This window comes from Dermacentor variabilis, chromosome 6 (genome assembly GCF_050947875.1).
Source record: "Dermacentor variabilis isolate Ectoservices chromosome 6, ASM5094787v1, whole genome shotgun sequence".
NCBI lineage: Eukaryota > Metazoa > Arthropoda > Arachnida > Ixodida > Ixodidae > Dermacentor > Dermacentor variabilis.
The window spans coordinates 175,220,971-175,240,172 of NC_134573.1; the positions used below are offsets into that span (position 1 = coordinate 175,220,971).

The following is a 19,202-nucleotide window of genomic DNA, read 5'->3' on the forward strand; positions in this document are numbered from 1 at the left end:
TGCAGCTGTTAGCTAGAAACATGATCAAGATGGCTTACTACATTGCAGTAGGTTGAGGGAGGCTTTATTGATCATATTCTCACAGCTTCATTGAAAAGTCAGTCATTTTATGAGGTGCAGAACAGAAGGCAAATGATTTGAAGACTGCATTTGGTACACCATTCACGTTTTTGCAACCCTGCAGTTCATCTCTCATGAGCACCCAGAGAGTTGGGACCACCAACAATTGCCATTCTTGTGGGAAAAACTAAGAAACCTTTGGCAATTTATTTGGAACACTGAAACCTCGAATAGGCTTCATTTTATCAAGTTGCATTTAGGTAATTAGCCATCTGTAACAAAAATGTGATGAACTATGTTTTGTTTTGTCAATTGAGAAAAGGGCACACATATTGTGCCCATTTTCATCTATTGATTGGCGGTGAACTTCCCATTTGTGGTAGATGTGGTGAGAAGCAGAAGCGCAACAAAAAAAACACTTTCCTGTAGCTTCCCAGCAGCATACTCCTCACCATCCAGCACTGCTCCTTGGTGCAAAACTTTTTCGAAACCAAAGCTGTCTTTCTTTTTTTTTAATTTCTTATATGAAGTTGTGACCATATAACGTCAACAGACAATGAAGCCAAGGAAAGCATCAGGGAAATTAGCTGTGGTTGAAATTGAAATGTTGAAAATAATAAAGAAAGGGAAATGAATTCAAGTGGGCAAAAAGATAATGTGTCGCCAGTAGGAGCCGAACCGAAATATGAAGTTGTGTTACATGTAATTAGTTAAAAATACTGGTAGCATAACCTATCCGGAGGCTGCTGCTGCGATAGTAGCGTTTGGTAGAGAACTTGCCTCCAGACCCTCGCCTTTTAATTAAAGGGCCTTGGTAAGGCTAGTGCCTGACATTTATACATTTCAATATATCATCCATTCAAAGCATATTTTTTATGTCCATAGCATACTTCACCAGTCATTGTCATTACTTTAATATGCATATATTTTATGCTCTTTACAGTGAGTGTTCTTAGGCCTCTGTACATCCATGCTACATCTATACATCTATACATCTACCCTTTGTCATTGTACGCATCATTGACTAACTACATTATATCACTGGTTGGCGCTCTTTGGCGCTCTTTGGCCATCATTGGCCCTTGCGTCATAAAACCCCGTATAGTATCATCATCACCACCAACAATTATATAAATTCAGTCTAAAGAGATTTCTTTGTGTTTGATGATTGTTTGCAGAAAAAAGCAACAGAGCCAGCTCATGGGATGTCAGCAACAACGTGTGTTTCAATCAGCCTTGCAGTGCGGTCATTCAAAGTAGCAGGCAATAATGAAGTCAGTAGTGCTTGCAAACAGGAAACATGGTCCAACTATGCTCAGGTAATCGATTCAGTGAAATAATTGTGGAGATGCATTGTTGGGTATTGTCCTGAGTGCTAAATGTACGAGGGATGTTCCGAAAGTAAGTTTCGTCATTTTTGTTAGAGGGATGGTACACCAGGTGAAACAAACAATTGCCATAAGAATCCACACCCGTTCCTGGTTGAACGACGAAAGGAGTGTCAGCGGAGGAGCAATTACACAAGTGCAAAGCGCCGAAGAAGAGAGTAGCAGCAGACCGGCATGGCCAAGGTTATTTGAGTACAAATCACGATGACAGACAGACGTGTGCTGGCAACATGGTCACCAATGGGAGAGTGTGCTGTTATCTGGTATTAATGGGCACATGGGAATAGTGTGTCTGTCATCCATGAGTGCCTACAGATCGTGTATAGTGAAGAGGTCATGTCTCGTCAAATGGTTTGTTGCTGGTGTTGCATGTTCAGTGAAGGAAGGCAGGTGTGGAGGATGAAGATCAGATTCGTTGCTTTGGATGGGAGAGATTGGATCACCCAGCCTACAGCCCCGATCTTACCCCATCGGACTTTCACCTATTCCCTGCATCAAAAGTCGCACTCTCAGGACGTTGCTTCCAAAACGATGCTGAGGTCGAGCAGGTTATGCGACAATTCCTTGCCTCGCAGTGCACTGAGTTTTACCAGAGTGGTTTCTTCAAACTGATTGCACACTATGACAAATGTCTCAATGTTGGCGGCAACTATGTAGAAAAATAATGCAAGGTGTATAGTTCATGATGCCTTAATGTATTTGTTTTTTTGGCAAGAATGTTTCTGTGCGAAAATAAATGATAAAACTTACTTTCGGAACGTTCCTTATAGTAACAACATTGTGCTGCAGCAGGTTCTTATTTCGGTACCTTTGTTCTTGCTATAACTGTCACCATAAAATAAAGGATAATATTTGTAGTTTCATAGTCGATTGCACCACGCAGGCAATTTTCGGCCCAATTTTCTTTAGGAAACAATGGTTTCATAGGGGTCAGGTGCGTGATTGCTGACTGGTGAAGTTCGAATTAGCTGGTGAACGCCAATTTTAGGATTGAAATAATGAAAGTGTGGGTGTGTAGCAATACATGGGTGCTGGCTTGGACCTTCGACTGGGATCAAGTTAACCAAAATATTTAGTTAACTGGAGTCAAAATAACGAAAGTCTACTGTACCACAGTAGTATGTATGCCTTCTATTTCAGCACATTGAAATGTAATGGCTTATGCAGTCACTGTATAATGCAGCCTAGAAAGAAACGCGAGCACCTTCTGTGCATAATTACTTAAAATTCACTGTTGTTTTCCTCTGCTGCTAGCTGATAAACTTAGTTCAGCCCTAAAGCACTTGACGCAAGAAAGAATTGCACTAATGTACATTACATATAATAATAAGTGCAGAAACACAAATGTGTCTTCTTCATTCATATCCACTTGTGCGGTGTCCTAGTCTTGCAGTGAACTTACCTAGTGCACATGCTGCACATTTGCTGTAAAGTGTGCTCAGCAAGAAACCCCATTCACATTAAGCAGTGTCTCAAATCTAGGGCCTGTACGTGTCCTAGACTAGCTAATGCAGCTCCTTGAGAGCATCAATGAAAGTCATTGTGAAATTCATTGTGAACACCTGGCAAACATCTTGCTTTTACTGTAGGTGCCTGTAGTCTTATGTCTAACAAATGGTTCAGTTTGCCATTCCTGTCATTGCACTCTCCAGTGATGTCTGCTATATGGCCTGCTGCACTCACCATGTAAGCACAGGATGTTGTAATAGCTTTGCTATCACTGATTATCACCATAATCACATTGTGATGTTGGTGACAAAGTGCTTACAAATTATTGAGGAAGGCACATCAGCTGGTTCCAAACCAGGAACTTTTTCCATAAATTGAGGCTCCAACCTTTGGCAGTGCTGTGATGGCTGTTTTCCACACTGTGCATATGAAAAACTTTCTTGTCTTATCTCCAGGTAAGTTCAGGCGATATCTTGTGCCACGAAAGAAATCGGTCCTTGGCCTCTCTACAGATAGCGTGATTATGCATGATAAATTAGAAATTGCACAGGCGCTCAACCAGTACTTCAGTATTCACACATGACAACGATTTCACACCACAGTACTTTTCTATTGATGATTTGCCTCCAATTACTGACATCTGGATAAATGAGGAAGGCAGGTTAGCTCTTCTGCTCAACTTAGACACTGAGAAGTTGCCAGGTATCGATGGAATACCCAACACATTTCTAGTCCAGTACGCTGAGTGGTGCGTGAAGTACTTAACTTTAGTTTTTAAGAAATCACCGAAATGCTCAGAGTTGCCGACTGATTGGAAATTCGCAAAAATCACTCCGATTCCTAAAGAATGAAACCCGTCAGCACCTTCTTCCTACAGACCGAGTCCTCTGTCGTGCACTTCTGTAAAATTGATAGAACACGTAATCTGTAAACAGATAACCAATGTTCTCAAGGATAACCATGTTATTGATAACCATCAGCATGGGTTCAGTCACTGTCTTTCCACTGTAATGCAACTGATTGCAACTGTTCATGATTTTGCAGCAGCATTAGATAGGCAAAGCCAGGCTGATATCATTTTTCTTGACTTTGAAAAGGCATTTGACCGCATATCGCATCACAAATTATTATTGAAATTAAAACCTATATTAAAACACAATTGTCTACTTTTGTGGATTGAAGCCCATCTTTCACACAGATGTCAGAATGTAGTTGTTGATGGTGTGCTTTCTGATGTGTTCCCAGTGGATTCCAGTATTTTGCAGGGCTCAGTCCTAGTTGCCCTTTTCTTTCTAGTGTTCATTAACGACATTGCTGAATATATAAATGTTAAAATATGACTGTTCGCAGATGATTGTACAATTTACCATGAAATTCCTAGTCCTAACGACCAACTTCTTTTAAGCAATTCCCTATCTGTAATAGAAAATTGGTGCTCGACGTGGCAAATGACTGTGAATTCCAAAAAGACCGTAGCAATGACCATCACAGGTAAAAAGAATCCTTTAAGTTTTACATATCACATAGCCAACGAGCCTCTCTTAGTTGTAAATATTTTCAAATGCTTAGGAATTCACATGACCTCTGACCTTCAATGGAATGTGCATATGTCGTATATTGAAAAAAAAAAGCCCTAGGACAGCTGCATTACTTGAGGAGAACACTAGCACAATCTACTCAAGAAATAAAGCTTTTGGCTTAAAAAACATATGTACGACTACTATTAGAATATGCTGCGGCAATATGGGATCCCTGCACTGAAACTAACAAACTTAAACTAGAAAATGTCCAATGCAAAGCAGTTAGGCTTCTATTTAATTGTTGCAGCTGGAATATATCCCCAACAGCCCTAGTGCAAGCCACAGGACTCGAACAGCCGGGCATGCGACGTCATCACAAACGATTAAAATTATTCTACTTGTATTACCATAATAAAATAAAACTAGAGGAAGCTGAAAAAGTCAGAACTTTTTTGTGTAAAACAAATGTTTTTAAATACTCATTTTTTCCCCATACCATTGTTGAATGGAATGGTCTGCCTGGAAAGGTGGCCAGTTCTGAAATGGTGAACTTGTTTCTACAAGCCCCGAGTGAAGCACAAGGCACATATGTAATCCCTGTTTTGAGCCAAGTTTTTTGCTTTTGTCGTTCTTGTACTTGATTTTACATCGTGTTTTGGACTCTGGTTGACTCTCGTTTTATACTTCTGTTGCAATGTACATTTTTCTCTGCTTTTATATGATTTCTGTACCCCACTCCTGACTAAGGCCTGTATTACAGGCCGGCAGTATTTGCTAAATAAATAAATAAATAAATAAATTCCAGGTGCAGAGAGAAGAGCAGCACTGTCTTATTAGGCAGTGGTTGTGATACATGCCAAGGTGCATCAAACAGTAATGAACCAGCATCGAACTGTGTAAAGTTGAGTAATGATATTGGCCAGGGGTCAAGGATAGGATAGGAGGTAAGCGAAAGGTTGTGATTCTACTGTTGGAGGGACACGAGGATAGCGGAGGAAGTCAGGTACAGGTGATGTGTGTGTCCGAAGAAACAACAATCAACTGTTTATTGTTGCTCTTTTCGAGTCTCAGCATGATAACTGCACGATAACACTGCAATGCTGAAAGACTGGAAAGGACAGCTTGACTGTGTTCGTCGTCTACAGTCAGACTACGAAGTAGATAGCTTACGTGTCAATGTTAATATATTATTTTCCCAATACTATGCAAGATACTGTGAGTCTTACTCCACATGATAATATGATATCATTATGACTGCTTCGTGTTTTAAGCGAAGGTGAAACTTTTTTTGTTAGTATACTTGGTCAAGAGGGGCATAGTAGCATCATGCAGGCTGCTAGTACTGCAGATCTCAATGTGCCCTGTCAATTCTAGGTCTGCCCTTCGAAAAACACTACGTTTCACAACTTGGGAAATGTGTCAGTATTTTGGAGGAACAACACTTACATGTTTACATTTGAGAACGAAGGCACTTTGACTGAAAAGGTATATATGCATCTTTTTCTTCTTATTGCATGAATGAGTTGACATAGCTGGTTGTTGGCTAGGCAGTGTACATTTGTAGTGCTTGTTTTGGTTAATTTGATTCAAATTTAGGCCAGTTTAGATTCTAAGCCAAGTCTTAGAGAAACAGGCTGACTAAAACAAGCATAAGAAGTAGAACCTTCGGCAGCACCAACAACATCCATTCAAGAAAAGGCACTGCGTAGCTTAGTTGCATGGTGTAGGGACCTGTCGTCATTGCTCATTTTTCATGGCTCATTCTACACTGACTTTCATCATAGACTGCCTTCTTTGCCATAGAATGTGATAAGTGCTGCATGTGTAAGATCATTTAAACAAAATGGCATCTCCTAGTTTGCAATGGCTTGCAGCAGTGGCTTACATTATTTGTAGTGGAATCCCTTGTTTTGCCAAGCACCAAGTGACTATGTGAGTGGGTTGGGCTGAAACGTGAGCTTTATGTGATATATTCTGGAGAAAAAAAAATATTGCTGTTTATAATATGTACGATATTCTTCATTGCTGTGTTAGGTGAGGAGAATCCGTTGCAATGTAAGAAGTTGTAATGGGTATTACACACAAGTTTGTTACTGCTCCATTTCGTGCAAGTAGTTGACCAGCCATAATGTTTCCTCTGAGCATCTAGTATTCTCAGTGACATGGTAGCATCATGTTCCCTTTGACCAGAGACAGTTTTACTTTCCTAAGCAAGGAAGGTGGTATGCCTCACATTGCTTTTTCGCACATATGAATAAACATGCTGTCCTCATCATTTGTGTGTGTGTGTGTGTGTGTGTGTGTGTGTGTGTGTGTGTGTGTGTGTGTGTGTGTGTGTGTGTGTGTGCGCGCGCGCGCGCACGTGTGCGCGTGCGTGCGTGTGTGCTCGTGTGTGCAAGCATGTACATGCATGCATACATACATGCATGTGCATGCACACATAGCATTTGGTTATTTGCTGCGCAAGTTATATGTGATATCTAATTAAAACATTGGATGTAACTGCATGAGTAGAACTTGTTCTTCTGTGAGTTGGCACATGTTTTTCACAATAAGCTTAGTACAAAGGAAGTGACGATACGTTCAACAAGACACCAGATAGCACTTTTCCTATGCCTCGCTGTATGTGTAGTCATTTGCTTCATGCTCAGCTTATTGTAAAAAGTATGAAAATGCATGTGTAAAGTGCAATTTTCTTGAAACATGCCCCAGGTTTCTCGCTTTTTGGCCTTGCATCCTGAGGGCTGTGTGCTTTTGTTTGAGGCTGACAAGGATGACATTGATGGGCAATGTTCCTCATGGGAACCTGCTCCACGAATCAAGGTTGTCAGCCGGCTGCTTTTCTACGTGCCAAGTGAGTAACCATATGAAGCTGTTAGTGAATGGCGTGCATTCAGCATCATAATTTTATTATTTTTTTAACATTGTAATTTTACTAATCATGTGATGATAGTTTCAATGAACTCACAAAACCTGGAAGCTTCTGGGTGTTAATATTGCATGGCACCAGCTTGCTTTGTGTTTTGCTTGTTGCTTTTAAACCTCAATGCTTTCATTTTTGGATATAAGTTGTATAAGATAACACTAGCTTAACGTTTGTACTATGATCAACAATGTTAATTGCTTTGTTGTTGTTGTTTTTTTACAATTTTCAAGCAGTGTCAGGAAAGAAAACCAACAACCATTCTGTGGTGGCAGTGGAAGATGGGCGTAAAACAGAACCAAGTGGATCTGAGGGTCCCAAAGAACGTAGTGCAAGGGTACCTAATCATTTCACAATGTCTGCTACTAAAGGTAGGTTGGCATCATAATATTTACTCAGGGCACCATTCTTGACATTCCACTACTGCCAAATTCTGCTATTTTTCTGTTAGGAATGACTCAGAGATGGGTAATGACTCTAGGCTGAAAATGTTTTGTAATTTGGCAATGGTAGTATGTCCAGAATACAGCCATTACTGGACTGTGAAAGGCAACGTTGATCTGGGTGCCATAGTGCCATGCAAGACAAGAAGCTGTGGGCTTAGTTACAATTGTCTAATGTATATGTGATGTAGTTTGTAACTTGTTGCATTGTTGGATGTTATCAGCACTAGAGCCTAAAGTATGTTCACTAATGCCATGTTGGATTTGTTGTCCATACATAAAGCTTTTTGAAGAAAAAAATGTGCAAGCATAACCAGTGTAGAATGAGGAAGAGAGGACAACAAGTCAGGCGCAACCAATTCCCCAAAATGTGTTTGACCTTCCGTGGAGGGCCCAGCCTTCTTTTACACCAGTTCAAAAAGGAGAGGACTGTGCTGCATGCCATGCTACTATGGCTAACAGCAATAAACATCAGTAGCTTTCTTCTTTTTTTTTAAGTCGCTCAGTTTGGCACAAATGTTTGTATACTAAGCATTGTGGTGTCTGCAGTTTTATTAACTTCAGTTATAAATGGAGACCAAACCAAGTGTTAAAGCATCTTGTGCAGCCATGATATAGAGTGCATTCCTCTAACTTATTCTTTTCCACTGAGTTGCCTTTGACCTCATCTTCTTACATGACTTTAATGCTCTCCCACAGCAGCTCTAACATTTTTTTTGCTACCTAAAATACCATCGTTTGTTGAAGGTCTCTTCAGTACACTTTCTTGAGTATGCATCTGAAATCAATGCTACAATTATTATGAAGTTGTAAATGTTTATTATAGTGCCTTGAGTGTACATGCATTCTTGGTGCGGGGAGAAATACACTTTAATGTTTGGTTTTTCACTCGGACATTTAATGAAAATAGAGGTCTTACCTGCTATGGCAGCTCATTGACTATGACATTCTGCTTCTGAGGACAAAGTCTTGGGTTTGATTCCCAGTACCAGCATTCCTGTGGGGATAAAATGCAAATAACCCCAGCTTGTCAGAGTTAATTAGGAGTTACGTACCACTATGTCTAGTGCTTGTGTTGCTTTGGGAAGTCAATGAATGAATGTAATGGTCTGTATGTATGCATAAACTTCATCTGTGCTTGCAGCTGTGCTTATCTGCACATTCAAGTCGGATCTAGCAGCCCTAAAGATTGCACAGGAGCTATGCACACACTTGGTGTACATGGATGTTGAGTACAACATTCAGGGCCAGCTGTCTGTAAAGAACCGTAAGTTAGAATCCCCTTCCTCTTGTAAACTATGCATCATATATTAGCCACTTTGTTGACTAGCAGTGTTTACATTTATTCAAACAGGCACGTCATTTGAAGACTTTCTTTCTTCTAAGTTGACCATGAGGCAGCTGCTTTTTGTAGGCTTGCCTCCAGTTGTGATTGATCGTCTTGACAGGGAAGACAAAATCAACTCATTTGTTACACTTGGGACAACTTTCCTCGATGACAATGCACTTGATGGCTTTATGCTGTTTACTTCTACATCCACAAAGCCTGCAATGTTGCAGCAGGTGGCACAAGTAAGCGAAACTTTTGCAAAGCTCTATTGCAGGAGTGTCCCTTTTGAGTTCTTTTACAGCAAACGTTGCATAAGGGAATTTCACAACGGTTTTTGTGCTGCGGCAGCAGTGGAGCCTCCTCTGTCTGAGCCCCAAAGTTGCTGTATGACCCTGGCATCAGCAAAAATGCACTACCAGGTGCTGGCACTGGCGATGAACCACCACTAAGAACAGCCAGCAAAGCAGCCTGCATCACAGCCATGATACCAGAGTTTACAGAAGTGCTAAGCTTGGATATAAAAGCATTTGAAAAGACTTTAGTACAGTGAGGGGTTTGTGCTAGCTATAGTGAAGCATTGGGTAAATTTTGGCCAGTGGCAAACCTAGGACTTCCAAAGGGTTCAAGAATTCTCTTATACAGCTTAGCTGCTATTCATGCACAAGTTGCTCATACATCTGCGAAAGTTTTCCTTATATCTATTTCAGGCGACTGGATGCACCATTGTGAACCCTAAGATAGTACATCAAAAGCAAACGAGCTCATGAAAATAATAGGATTTAGAACATATTGCATGCATATTGAAATACTTCCGATTTGACATGTGCTGTAACTTCAAATAATCTGTGTAAATTGCTGCATTTAAGGAGTTGGAAGGCAGACAGCTGCATGTTTGCTTACAGTGTCAGCATGTTGTCATGTATAGTTGGATCGTTGCATTTTTTTTTTTCAGAGTGGTAAAACCTCCGGCATATTTTTCAAGTGACGAGATTGGTTCTTTCCAAGTATGCTAAACATGAAATAGTTGATTTTTTTCTATGTGACGTTCCTGTAGAAAGTTTCTTGCATGGAGTCCACATTCTGTAAACATGACGAAACTTGCAGAAGAATTGAAAATACTGAGGTCATTGTGTAGCTCTTGGCTTTTGATAATTCTGAAAATGCAAGAAATATACAGAAACTAAATTTTGAATGGGCAGAAAATATTGGTGCCTGGAGGGGATATATACACTCAAACCTTGTTACAACAATGCCATGTCTCATTAGACTTTCTCAAGGCCAGTCTTAGGATCAAAATAGCAAAACTTCGGGCCCATACAAATGCATGGGCGCCGGCTGAGACCTTCAGTCAGTATCGAATTAACTTAAAGTGTGAATTAGCTGGAGTCGAATTAATGAAAGTTTACTGTATGCGTTACACAGTGATTTTGGCGAAAATGGTGAGAATGAATTTACTTGGTTATATCTGTGCTGATTATACCTAGGTTCAACTGTAAAATAATGTTTTAAGACTTCTGAGAGTACACATGGTCGTTTGAGTCATCAATGATGGAAAGTGAAATTATTGAGGAATAATTATGTGGAATTTTATTAGCATGCTCATGTCAATGGCGATTTCACGCTTCAAAATTTTATCAGCTCAACCACAATTAGGCTGAGATTTACAAGAAAGCTAATTTTTAATGTTCTAGGGAGAGTACAGATGCTCATATGAACAGGCATAAGAGCCGTAGCACAGTGCATTCTAATATGGCTCTATCCGCACCTACAGCATACAGCTACATAACCTCCATGTTCGTGCTAATATAGCTGTCTCAGAGTTGTACCCCTTTTGCCACATAACAGTCCTATTGCAACACTCTAATATAGCATAATGGTTCATCCATTAGTTGGATGTACATAAACCGAGGTGCATGCACAGGTGTTAAAACACTTCATTTTAAGTCCATGGCTAATGTTGCTTTGAGTATCGACTTTTCACAAGTTCCATCCTTGCAGTATGTCTAGGGTCTAATTGTATATCATGTATATACAGTACTTTTAGTTGCTGATCAGCAAGCCATTGTACTTCCTGTAATTCATAAAAGAAGATTGTTGGGCTGTTGCTGTCTTAGTGTGCAATAGTAAATTCGTGAAAAGATAGAGTAAGAAACATATTGAATGTGAAACAGTATTTAAAGTTTTGTAGCAAACTAATGTTATGCATAATGCTCTTGCATTTCTTCGTTGGCTAGTTCTTTTGGTCGAAGCTATCAGGTGCGACTTTACTATACAAATCAGAAGGGATAGCAGGAGTCTCATCTTACCATCTCTCATGTAGCTTTGCTCCAGTGTGGCTAATGTGCAAGTCCTAATGCCGAGAATATTTCTGATGGCATATACAAAGTGGTGTCTGTAGGTTTAATGAAGTTGGTTGTAATTTTTTGTGTTCTCATCAAGGAAAAGGAAACTACTAATATAGTATGCTATTCTATTTCTTATTGTTTTGCACTGAAGGAGGAGGGAGATGCTATATTAAGGGAAGTGATGGGACATTTTTCTTTTTGAAAAGGGGGAAGGACAATACCCACCCATTGATCCCATGCTCATAATTTTCTTTGTCGATATGTAATACCACAGAAGGCATGAACTTATGCATGGTGGTCTTCTGCCGTGCCACATACCTTTTGTGCTGTCACATAATGCAGCCATACCAACTCTAGCAGCTTGATTGTTTTTCTTCTCGTCCTAACAGGCCACAGTAACACAGTTCAGGGAGCACAGCCGTCCTCCACACCTCTTGCTCCTCGCTGTACATGTTGGGATTGCTGTGGACTTAGAACGCCTAAAGAAGTGAGTTTGCCATTCAATATTTTGTTACAAATTGAATGCATTTTGTTTTATTTTGCTCAGATGTGGTGGTGGTGTCTATGGTGTGTTTTTGTTTTTAAATTTTGTAGGGTATCTGATATCCTAGTTTTGTTGGCACACTCATATGAGCCTCCGAAGGATTGCATGGTTGAGTACCCCTCCGAGACGACGTCAACTGAAAAGATGTTTCAACTTTTGGTAAGAGGACTTAGATAAACTATAATTACTTTTTAAGCGTTACACATGTTGATATTAACATAAGGTAATCAAATTCTTTTCAGGAGAAGCTGTTGGTAAGGGCAAAAGAAAAGCACACATTAGCAGCCTGTATGTCAATCAATTTGGCTGTGCGGTACTTTGAAGTAGAGTCTGGCAATGAAGTGCCAGGCAGCAAGTGCAAATTGGAGCACTGGGAAAATTATGCCCAGGTTTGTGCACTGTGATTACCCTCTAAAAAAAAAATGATTCTGATCACACACCAGAATGATATGGTGCATTGTTGCCTATACTGCATAATGTTAGTGCACCATATCTTCTTTGAATCTTCTGCAGACTTGCCCAAACCTTAAGATTCACACACGGAGAGGCAACCAAAATGTTGCTGCATACCGAAGAAATGGTTCTAGTTTCCTGACATTCGAAGATGAAGAAACTGTTTCGATCAAGGTAAGGCTTGTTTAAGGAGGGTGCAAACAGCCAGCTAAGGTAAGCTAACACACTTGCAGTTGAAGCAAGTTATTTAAGCAGCTTTTCATTTAGCATAGTTTGGTGGGATATTGGTGAACAATTATTCATGTCATCATGTACCTGCATGAACCTGAGCCTATAAAATTTAGCATTATTGCACACTTTTCTAGAATTGTACACCCCCCAACAAACATGCAGAGCAAGTGCATGGTCACTACGATGAAGCAGCTTTTTATAAAAGCTATGCACAACCTCTCAAAATTTTGAGACCACACCACATGTAAGAAAATTTGTCAATGACAAAGATGTTACATTGTCAATGTAACAAATTTGTTAATGATATGACAGAGATCTTGGCCTCACAAATCACCGTGCCGTTCTTAAAAAAAATGGAAGTCTGACATTGATGTGCCATGATGATGGTGATGCACGTTTGTGCATAGCTCTCTCCTGCGGAGGCAGCTGAGACTCAAACACAGCCTGTACAGAATCTTCACTCTCAGCACAATCTCTGGCCTTCATGTGCGAGTGATTTTGATCTCATACTTATTGCTCTATTGTGGAACTATGTTCAGTGCTAAATGGGAAGATGTTAGCTGCATGGACTGTTTGGGAACCCGAGATGTAATTTTTGTAGTAGAAGCATACAAGCCTCAACTTAATGAAATTTTCCCAGTTTAACAAATCTTTTTCTGCCTGTACAACCTTGCTACATCAAAGTTCTACTGCATGTCATTGCTTGCTTGTTAAGGATATGCAGTTAAACCTCGATATAATGAAGTAGGTAAAATTGGCTGTTTGCTTTGTTATAATATTGAAATTTCTTTACATTGAAATTTGATCTTTTATGCAATTAAGTACAGTCACCGAGGGATTTTTCTATGCAGAATTGGCCACAAAATTTTTTTGAGTTATTTGGATCTCGTAAAAAGCAAGCTTGAATGGAAAAAAAATAATTTTGTTGGAGTAGAGATTTCACATTGGTGGTACGAAGCAAAGCCAGTCATGTTTTTGGGTCTACTCTGCCCCTGTGGCTGATGGTGTCAGTGAGACCATGCTATTATGAAAAGCACCGGCTGCGGGGAGCAAATGGTTTTACTGCCTCTCGCTTCAATGCATCTCTGAAACTCAAGATTACGCAATTTCCAGCACTAAATGCATGGAAAGACAGCGCACGATGCGACACCATCTCAGCTCACCAAGTCTTTGTACACACAGAAGATTATCTCTAAGCAGGGCTGCATATGCTCTTAGCCAAGCTGACCACTAGGCACAGCCACGGCCATGCTAGAAATGGAGACGCGTGCCCTTGTCCCCCATTGCTCTCACACGCACTTGATGAGTTTCCGCGAGCTCACTCCCCTCCACCCCGCTCTTTCCCCTTGCTCGCACAGGACACTGCTCATTAAGTCTCCATCCTCATCGGCTCAAACTCGTACACTCTCGCTCACACCTAAAGCATACAGCACACGCAGTGTGATAGGATCTTATTACACTTGGACTTTATACAAAACATGATGCTGCTAAGCTTCAGCTGTTGGTTTCGGTCATGCGACGCCCAATTTGAGAGGTGAGGTGCATTCGCAAACAGCCACATGTAATTCAACCATTTGACCATTTCATTGGTGTCCACAGGATTTTCTATTTATTGTCTTGGTATGCCTTCCTGGCAGATGTGAAATTTTGTTGTATTGAAATCGTGTATAAATATACTTTGTTATATTGAGAATTTCATTATATTGAAGTTTGTTATATTGAAGTTTAACTGCACAAATTCTTTTCTTTTTGCTATGGCATTTGTTTTCTGTGTACTTGAGCGCAAAAAGGGATACATTTTGGAACTTATGAGCAGGTGAAGCAGCACATGAGGACTGAAAGCTCGAGAATAAATTTTATACAGTGATGTTTGCAAGATAAATTTTAGTTGGCACTATAAAAGCATGGAAATTAAAAATGAACCCTCTTTGCATTTAGCTGGTATTTGGCTTCTTCGTCCCAATTTAGCATGTTGTATTAATACCATTCATACTACAATTTTGACTGGATTAGTAATGCTTAAAAGTAGTCGGATTTTCTGTGGAGGCTTCTATAGGTTGCTGTTAGATGTAGGGCACAAGGTGCCTTTCATTACAAGCACGCAAACTTATTTGCTCAAGGATGCCCAGTGAACAGAAACTGTGTGCAGGTGCTTCGCTACTTACATGGCAACCCGGCACCTTGCATAGCTGCTTTCCGAATGGATGCTGAGGACTCATGTGGGGCATGCGCAGCACGTGAAAAAGCTTCACGCCTTATGGCGATTTCAAGGCTTCTCTCTCCTGCTACTGGTAAGCTGTTCAGTTCAATTGTGCATTGTATGCATATACATTCATGATGTGCATTAAGTTGACTTCTCTTTTTAACAGAGTGCACATCGACCACCAACGGGATGCGTACAGGTATGCAAACTCGTATTCATATTTGACCTCTTTCTTTTTAAGGGGTTCCTCCAAACCTACCTACTTAATAATGGCGTTGCCACAACTCAGATTTAGAAAATAAATCTTGGTGGTTCTTGTCGATGCCGTACATGGAACATCACTGAGCATGAGGTTGCAAGTTTCTCAGCTGCAGCAGCTGCACTTCGGTGAAAAAAGAGTGTCAAGATGCTTATGTACATAAATGCATACAGTTAAAAACCTAAGGTGACCAAAATAATCATAAGCCCACCAGCACAGCACGCCTTATGCCCTACAGCACAGTGTAGGAACCTAAACGCCCATCAAATAAGTGCTAGATGAAATGGCACAGCTGTGAACTTATTGCTTTTATTTTCTGTGTTTCTAGTGTCAAGTACCAACAGATCATTAAACTTATCCATTGTGCTAACATGTAATTTCAGCCAGTCTTCCAGCTTTTTCTTTATATCTCTATCTCAATCTCTATCTCATTTGCTCACTCTTTCACTCTCTCTGCACTGTGCTTTGCCATCTCGGCTACATGCTTGGTTGCTTTATTAGACTATATTGAAAACATAGCTAGGTTATCAATGATATTGGTTATGAAATAAGCCTTGGCTAATTTCCCTTGCTAAACTTAATTCACAAGTAAAGCACTGCATTGAGTCGTCAAAAAAAAATGGCAAGAAAGAATGAACTCTCAACAATAGGTCCGATAGGCACCTTGACCACAGCAGACAAGCTTTTGTCCTTGTTTTCTAGGTATACTTTGTGGCGCAAAATACACTTCTTGAAAAGGGACAGAAGAAAGGGAGACAGTGAAGCGCCTCAGTGAAGTGAAGACAGTGAAGCGTTTTGTCCTTTTGTTTAGCTTTTCGGCACTCTCTCAATAGAAGAAAAAAAAAATTCAATTTATGATCTGTGTGATATGAAATTAAAGGATGTCAAGAGGAACTGAAAGAAAGAAAAAAAAAGTGCACAAGTGACACAGGCAATAATATTGATCAATTTGATGTTCAAGCTTGTCAGTCATACATGTAAATATGTCATATCCCTTCTGCAGCACCACCTTCTGTTGCAACTGAGTCAGATCAAACAGCTGAGAGTGAACATTTATCAGTAAGTCCCACGGGTACTTCACTCACAGCAGGTGAGCTTTTGTTCTAGTGTTCAGGGTATCTGCAAGATTCATAAGCTTAGTACCACACTATGTGGATGTAATAATAAAGTATGGAAAATAGCACTGAATGTGCATGAACCATGCATTAAAAATAAAAGTAGAGTGATCAAAATTATTGGACATTCATCAGTAATTCCAATTGGCACTTTGCCTATAGTAAGTAATCTTTTGTTTTGGTATTCAGAATTTGTGCACCCTCACAGTGTAAAAAAAAAAAGTACGGAAGTTGACCAACATGTTCAGATGCAGAAGTAGACTGCAAAATAAAAAAGTAAATGTGCACAAGAGATGCAGTCAAGATTATTTTTACATTTGGTGTCCAACCTCATCAGTCATACATGTAAATGTTATATCCCTTCAACAGCACCACCTTCTGGAGCAACCACATCGGATAGAACAAGCAAGCGTGAAGGTACATCAGCAAGTCCCATGGGTAGTTCACCCACGGCAGGTGAGCTTTTGTCCTGTAGTCCAGAATATCTGCAAAGGGTCACTGCATTAAAGGGCAATAAGAAACTACTAAAATCATTTAACGTGTAAAAGCGGTGCAGATAAAACTAAACTGAGTCATTCATATATGTAACAAAGTATTGGATATAACTAAGTGTGTAACTAATACATGCTTATAACAAATATTGGACATAGTGAAGGTATTTGCTTGCCAGATGCAACTTTGTTATGATTTTCGATTGTAGAACGGCTGAGATTGAAAACTTGCATAGTATTACTTTAGTTGCTCAGTCTATGTGATTCACAACAGCTGATCTTTTGTTACAGGATTTATGCACCTTCTCATCAAAGATGATTTAAGTGATTTGCACTGCATTCATATGTAAAATACACTGTAAGAAAGAATGGAAGTGTATAATAGAGGCAATAGTTATCTGACATTTAAGCTTGCTAGTCATATGACTACATTATATTTGGTCAGCACCACTGCCTTTTACTCCAAAAAACCCAAATGAAACAGCTGATAAAGAACATTCAACAAGTTTCACAGGTACTTTGCTCACAGCAGCATAAAACATTTTGCTTACCATATCTTAACCCTTTGTTACAGTGATCTATTGCATGTACTATTCCAAAATGTTGTTAGGTCATTATGAGAGTTGTAAAAGCTACTCAAATATTGTTCACTTTAATTTGCATTTTATTACTATAGCTTACATCCACTTCATACACAAAAATTTCATATTTGCACAATTCTGTTTACTTATTTCACTTTATTGCAGGCCAGTATTTCTAGCCAGTGCAGTGCGATATTGGCAGAGAAAATTGAAAGCAATCCTCAGAGGCAAAGAAAAAAAGAAACTAATATGTGCTGAGTTTTGATATTTTCTTTTTATTCACTTCTCAAATTTTATAATGAATAACATATTACTAAGCTCATATTAAGTGGCTTCATAGACTTTAATATAGTTACACAAACCTTATGCTCTGACATATACTACTTAATTGGTGCAAGGTTATTGCAGCACATAGCTTATAATATGAAATAATTGCCAGCAAGTACACACTTGTATCTATTAGCTGTAGGATACCTACATGAACGTTAAATGACCACATATATAATTTAAAAAAGAAGGCTCCTTGCAGATTAAAAAAAGCTAATTGCTGCTTACTTGTACCAAGCCATGAGCAGCATGACTTCAAGAAAAGGGTTTTCACTGCTGCCAGCTTCTCACTTCTGGCACTATGACACCATGTTGCATCACTATATGCTCAGATGTCTCATGCCACTTGCAATCGAATGCCCTTAATTTTTATGGGTCAAAGTACAAATTTGTAGATGTAAAATTTAGTAAATGCTTAATGCCAACTTGGCCACTAGGTGGTATGGCCTGGTTTACTGAGAGAAAAAGACTGTGCTATATTCCTCGTGGCGTGGGGGATAAAAACTCATTGTGCTGTTGCAGTGGTAAGTTTTTTTTTTCTTTTTTTGCCTTCTTTCAGTCCACACTGCCATGGTGACTAGACCTAGCCCGGCATCAACAGGCCCTACAGCAATCACTCATGGGCCTTCATTCCATCAGAGAGAAAGTAAGCAAACCCAGTCTGCTACAGCAGAGGAAATTCAAAGAATAATGTAAACTAGAGGAACAAAGGTTGAGTTATAAGTAATTAAATAATTTTAAATAACTGCAAGGTAATGTGCACACACTTTGATATCAGTTTTACTGCACATGCTGCTCTGAATTAGTAATGCTGGTGTTTTTCTTCAGAGTACACCTTTATTTACTTGTTCATATGCCACAGAAGCTGCACCACTGATATAGGTTTATGGGAGAAGTGGCTTTGTCAGTTGTTAAATTAATTTTACAGTACTGCTATATAGCTGTACTGTTGTGGCAGTTTGCAGGCAAAACTGGCATGCTTAGAATTTAAGTTTTATTGTAAGCATTTTCATTTTCACTGTCATGAGTCATGTGTCACAGTGCTTGCTTAACATATGGTGCACTTGATGGCAGTTGAGGACGCTCAAATTTAACATAGATCTTGAACTATTTGTTTTGGTGTTATGGCTCAGTTTCATTAACTCCTCATTTTTGTAGCTTGTTGACTCTGCTAGTGCATACAATCAGCATAATCATAGTACTAGAACATGCATAATGGAAGCTTCAAAGGAAAATCTTTCTACTTCTCATCTTTAGGGGCTCTTTTGTGCATTTCTGCAACACCAGCATCCAACAAGGAGCTCCTTGTGCATCTTTGCACTCACATTATCGTGGTACAACCAGACAAGATGTTATTGAAGGCTGCTCGCAACTTCAGGGATGGTAAGTATATTATATCATAATCAAATTCACATGAGATAATGCCTCTGAAATGATTGGTTTGTATTTAATATCTACAAATAATGAACCATAGTTGCCCGATCTTCATTATGTAGCAGCTAAGCAGAGCACATTGGCAGACTGCAGCTGTTATGGTTGT

General features: G+C 39.6%; 1 protein-coding gene across 6 annotated transcripts in view; it reads left to right on the forward strand.

Annotated features, from left to right (window-relative positions):
- The window catches only part of LOC142585836 (uncharacterized), a 99,906-nt gene that overhangs the window by 19,234 nt on the left and 61,470 nt on the right, over positions 1–19,202 (forward strand). For 5 of the 6 annotated variants that reach the window (XR_012829134.1, XR_012829135.1, XM_075696868.1 and 2 more), the window contains 16 exons: positions 1,239–1,379; positions 5,792–5,902; positions 7,130–7,271; positions 7,574–7,711; positions 8,928–9,050; positions 9,138–9,355; positions 11,848–11,945; positions 12,053–12,161; positions 12,245–12,391; positions 12,516–12,629; positions 14,836–14,977; positions 15,056–15,088; positions 16,152–16,238; positions 16,633–16,719; positions 18,222–18,308; positions 18,920–19,045. Coding sequence is in view for 4 of the 6 variants with exons in the window: in XM_075696868.1 (XP_075552983.1) it covers positions 1,239–1,379; positions 5,792–5,902; positions 7,130–7,271; positions 7,574–7,711; positions 8,928–9,050; positions 9,138–9,355; positions 11,848–11,945; positions 12,053–12,161; positions 12,245–12,391; positions 12,516–12,629; positions 14,836–14,977; positions 15,056–15,088; positions 16,152–16,238; positions 16,633–16,719; positions 18,222–18,308; positions 18,920–19,045 (1,903 nt within the window). In the remaining 2 variants the exon portion in view is untranslated. The remainder of the gene's footprint in view (positions 1–1,238; positions 1,380–5,791; positions 5,903–7,129; positions 7,272–7,573; positions 7,712–8,927; positions 9,051–9,137; positions 9,356–11,847; positions 11,946–12,052; positions 12,162–12,244; positions 12,392–12,515; positions 12,630–14,835; positions 14,978–15,055; positions 15,089–16,151; positions 16,239–16,632; positions 16,720–18,221; positions 18,309–18,919; positions 19,046–19,202) is intronic. The other variant, XM_075696869.1, reaches the window with a different exon arrangement.